We start from the raw sequence: 4,649 nt of genomic DNA on the forward strand, positions 1-4,649 counted from the left end.
AAAAAAAAAAAAAAAAAAAAAATAAAAACAAAAAATAATCTTTTTTTTTTTTTTTTTTCCTCCCTCTCTTTTTTTTTTTTTTTTTTTTTTTTTTTTTTTTTTTTTTGGCATGTTGACTAATTTTGGCATGCTGACACACTCTTCTTTCTCAGCTTTCTTTTTTTTTTCCCAAATTACGAGGGGATGCTTACATCTCCCTTTAGTGTACAAAATATCAAACCCAGTCTGACGTTTCGCTGTGTATGAAGCCCAGAAGCATCCGTCTGTCCGTCCGTCCATCTATCCGTCCGTCCATCCATCCATCCATCCATCCATCCATCCATGTAGTAATTTTGTAGATCGGTTTCCTTTCAAAAAACATAGCATAACTTATTTGTGCAGTAGCTTGCTCCACAAAAACTTCTTAAAATGCCTCTGAAACTTTAGATGATATCTGGGGTGCTGTGGTGGTGTAGGGTTAAGTACAACTCTCATAAGAAGGCCTTAGTCCTCGATGCAGCCATCACAGGTTCGATTCCCGTAATGGTGACCTTTACCACATGTCTTCTCTCTCTCTCTTTACCTACTTTCCTGTTTCAGCACTTTCAAACAAAGATCACTAGTGCCCTTACAAACATGATTTCTGCCAAACTGGTCAAGTTCAATTCCCCATATGGAAAATAGAAAATCATAACAATCCCTTTGGTAATATGCAGCATGTTACAAACTTCAGTATAATGCCAACAGCAGCTGACAGCTTAGTCAGGAGTAGTCATCCACCCAGAGGAAGAGGAGCTCTTTGGTAGATGAGACCTCAGCATCGCCGTGGCAGCAGTATTGGCAGATTGAAGCCAGATAATACGGATCACTGTGTGTATTAAAAAAGCAAGTTGGCAAACAAACCAAACACTGTGCTGATGCTGCTTGCCTTTAGCAAGCTTATGAACCTTGTAGCTTCTGATCCCTATAAGTGAAAACCTGACAGTTTGACAGTACACCAGAGAGTTTAATACAATCATCCAAATGTTCAAGACCCTTCATAAACAAAATGTCCTGGTCCAAATTCAGACTGTGCTCAGACATGAGGTCATCTAAAAGTTTCAGACATTGCAAACGACTCAAATGTGTTTTTTCTTCCAAAGCCTCCCTGAAGATTAAAAGATTCTAAGCTTGCAAACGGACTTATGGAAAGTAATTTTGATTTAAACAAAAGCGACTTTGTCCTCATTTGACCCATAGATGACTTGTAATATGTATGTGTTTTCCCTGAAAGGGTTCATGTCTAATATAACTAGATTAGCAAATTTGACAAAAAATACCAATTTGTATTTTGGGGCCATTTTAGAATGTTGCTGATAACTTACTATACCATAATAAAAAACTGTTTTATTGCGCCACTTGTGGCGGAAGCATGTTGGAGCAGCTAGGTTTTCAGCCCTATGATGTAGGACTGAAACAATTAATCAAATTGACCCTGATTAATCCTGATTAACTGATTTTTGAAATGATCATTAACTAATCCAGTAATCCATTAATCATGAACTGGCCTTTCTTTGAGTAGACTCAAAAAAGACTGTTTGCTACAAGTAACTAAGCAAAAATGGTACAAAAATATATATACATTTAGATTTATGATAAAAACTTTCTTTGTCTGTAAATCTGTTCTAGTTGTAGTTTTAGCTTCACCTGGTTCAAATTCTATAAAAAACAAAATATCCTATTAAGCACATTTTGCTATACAATTAATACTTGGTTAGTGCAAAAATTAACCAGTTAATCCTCCCAAAAAATGATAGAATAATCGATTAATTAAATAATTGTTAGTTGCTAATATATCATGTCATTTCATTTTATTTTGAGCCAAATAGCTGAATGATGAACATTCTGACATTAATGCTACAGTTGCTTTGTGTTCCACCAGGGATGGAGATCTGGCTGACAGTCCACGTGCTTCTTCCTGTACACTGAGAGCGAGTGCTGAGTCGACCTGTACAAAAAACATGCAACCAAGATGAAAATGTGGATTTTCATCCTGTGCCTGAGTAATGAATGGATACAGACAGCTTCTGCTGCCAGTGTGACCCCAACTCCCTCGTCTCAACCCGCTACACCCACCGAAGATGAGAGCACCCAGATGGTGGTAAAATAACAGATAGTTTTTATTAAACAATATTTGATCCGTGAATTTAGGTCAGATTATTTTGATACAGCGGCGCATTTGTGAAACATATCAGAAGAGAATTAGTTTCACCAATACAGACAAGAAGTACATCTTGTTTGGTAGATATACAGTGTTCAAAGGTACTCTACTTGTTTTTACAGGCTGCTATGGTAGTCTAGTTCACAAAGATAGACTTACACTGAGAAAAATGAACTCATTAAAGTGAGAAATAATTTCAGAATCACTTTCCACAAACAGATTTCTGACTTTAAATTGAAGTTTCAGTGATCCAAAGGGACGATGTCCTACCAAGTCTGGGATGGCTCATTAACCAAAAGCAAAGACAAGGATTTTATATGAGAGGCCTAATTAAATAATTGAGGCAGAAACAAATGTTCTTTTCTGTAGGATTGGTTGATCAAGTATGGCTACCTGCCCCGGTCAGACCCCTCCACTGGGCAGCTACAGGCCTGGACAGCTGTCACTGACGCTGTCAAAGCCATGCAAACATTTGCCGGCCTCAAAGACTCCGGAGTTTTAGGTGAGGACGACACCCAGTGTTGGACTGACAGTTGATCTACTCCTCTGACCCGAGGTTTAAATGTGAATGTATCTTTCTGTACTTGGACTGTCTAGATGAGGAAACACTGGTGCTGATGAAGAGCCCACGCTGCTCCCTTCCTGACCAAGATGGACCATCCAAGTTACTGGTCCTCCAGCAGGGGAAGGAGATACGGAGGAGGAGGAGATCTGTCTCCATGTGGACCCACAGGAACATAAACTGGAGGTTGGATGGAAGTCTATTATAACTCTTCTTACTCTGCCTAATTGCACACTGGTGTGTATCATTCATTTCACCGAAAAATAATAATAAATATCGGCTTTTTAGACCAAGGAAGGGCATGCTAGGTCTGGCTTAAAAGAAAGTGTTAAGCTTGCATTTCATGTTGGAGTCAAAAGGGTCTGATCAGATCAGAAATTGGGGGCTCGTCCAGGATACCAGAACTTGTACCGTAACCTGAATTTGAAAGAGCAATAGATCTGTATCCTGTAGCTGTAGTGACCCAGCAGTTTGTGTCTCTATTTACCCTTTGAACTTGAAGTCACTCTCTTCAAAAAGCGTTCCATTCCATCATGGCGGATGTCAAAACAACCAATACCTGCGTTAACTCCTGTAATGATTGCACAAAAACAGACAGTTGACTAATACTGCTTTTATTTAGAAATGGTCACAGGGTGCTCAACAGATGCACAAACAGATGAGGATGCAAACCAAACTTGTCATTTTATCATAAACCTTCTGATGAGAAAAGAAGACGGCGATGGATAACAGCTGCCAATCTTAAGAACTGGCAGCTCTTGACATATTTGCAGATTTTCAATAAACACTTTTTTTATAAAGTAAGAAGATTAACCTTCCTATACTTCATGAGTCATCAAGATTAGTGAGATGCAATCAAATATTGCATTATGGAGAAGGTACATGTCTAATCAATAATAAGAAAATGCCCCACTATCATGCTGCCTAGCATGTACAAAAAAACTGGTTAGCATTTAGGCCTTTGTACGCTTTTAAGTCTCCTCCGGTGTAAGGGGAAATGGTGTCTATGACATAGTGGAATAAATCATGTGGCGTGAATTCAGAAAAAGTCAGGAATTTGATTAAATGAACAAACAATTCAGTGGAGAGAAGGTATGGGTTGGTTTCTAAGTTAGCTACTTACTTTGTAACTATCCCAAATAGGGCAATTATTATTTTTCTTTCACTTTGCCCTTCTCTTCTACTCACAGAGTATTTTCACCTTCTTAGGTTGCAATCCTACCCTTCTTCTTCACACCTGTCCAGGGAGATGATTCGTTCTCTGGTCTTCTATGCTCTAAGAGTCTGGGTAGAGCCAACGTCGCTGGAATTCCATGAGGTTGGCACATTTGTTTGATGGTGCTTGTAATAAAATACAATAAAATAGGAGATTCACCTCTTGGATTTTATGGAACAAATGGGGACAATCCTCTAATTGGATAATTAAAGCCTGGATTATTAGGTTTCAGTGAAAGAATGTTGTACAGATTATTGAGGCAGGGGGCCTATCTACTTCTATCAACTAAAATGCCATTGAAGTGCTAAAGTTTGTGGATACCATGGATACTGTTGTTGGGTGCTGTACTCTGCTGATTTGTCTTGCATCCAGGTGGGCAGCCCAGAGGCAGCTGACCTGCAGGTAGACTTTCTCCAAGGTTACCATGGTGATGGCTATCCCTTTGATGGAGTGGGTGGAGCAGTGGGTCATGCTTTCTTCCCTTCAGATCCTGCCAGGGCAGGAGGAGTTCATCTGGATGCAGAGGAGCAGTGGGCTTTCAGACAGCCAGGTCAGGCTGCACTTATTTATTAATAAAAGAACAAAATAATACCTTCATTTTAGAGTGTTTATGCTCTAAAATGAGCATTAACACTCATTTATGTTCATTTTAGCATAAATGAGCAAAAATTTATGCTAAATTTTTGCTCATT

At 39.0% G+C, this 4,649-nt stretch overlaps 1 protein-coding gene across 1 annotated transcript in view; it reads left to right on the forward strand.

Annotated features, from left to right (window-relative positions):
• The first annotated feature begins 1,903 nt into the window (after positions 1-1,903).
• Positions 1,904-4,649, forward strand: part of mmp17b (matrix metallopeptidase 17b) — a 36,572-nt gene continuing 33,826 nt past the window's right edge. Inside the window, exons 1-5 of the mRNA XM_015016473.1 lie at positions 1,904-2,119; positions 2,549-2,681; positions 2,777-2,927; positions 3,951-4,059; positions 4,330-4,507. Of these exons, the coding sequence (XP_014871959.1) occupies positions 1,991-2,119; positions 2,549-2,681; positions 2,777-2,927; positions 3,951-4,059; positions 4,330-4,507 (700 nt within the window). The 5' untranslated portion in view covers positions 1,904-1,990. The remainder of the gene's footprint in view (positions 2,120-2,548; positions 2,682-2,776; positions 2,928-3,950; positions 4,060-4,329; positions 4,508-4,649) is intronic.

This window comes from Poecilia latipinna, unplaced genomic scaffold (genome assembly GCF_001443285.1).
Source record: "Poecilia latipinna isolate Pla-1442-1.1 unplaced genomic scaffold, P_latipinna-1.0 Scaffold2023, whole genome shotgun sequence".
NCBI classification, from domain to species: Eukaryota; Metazoa; Chordata; class Actinopteri; order Cyprinodontiformes; family Poeciliidae; genus Poecilia; species Poecilia latipinna.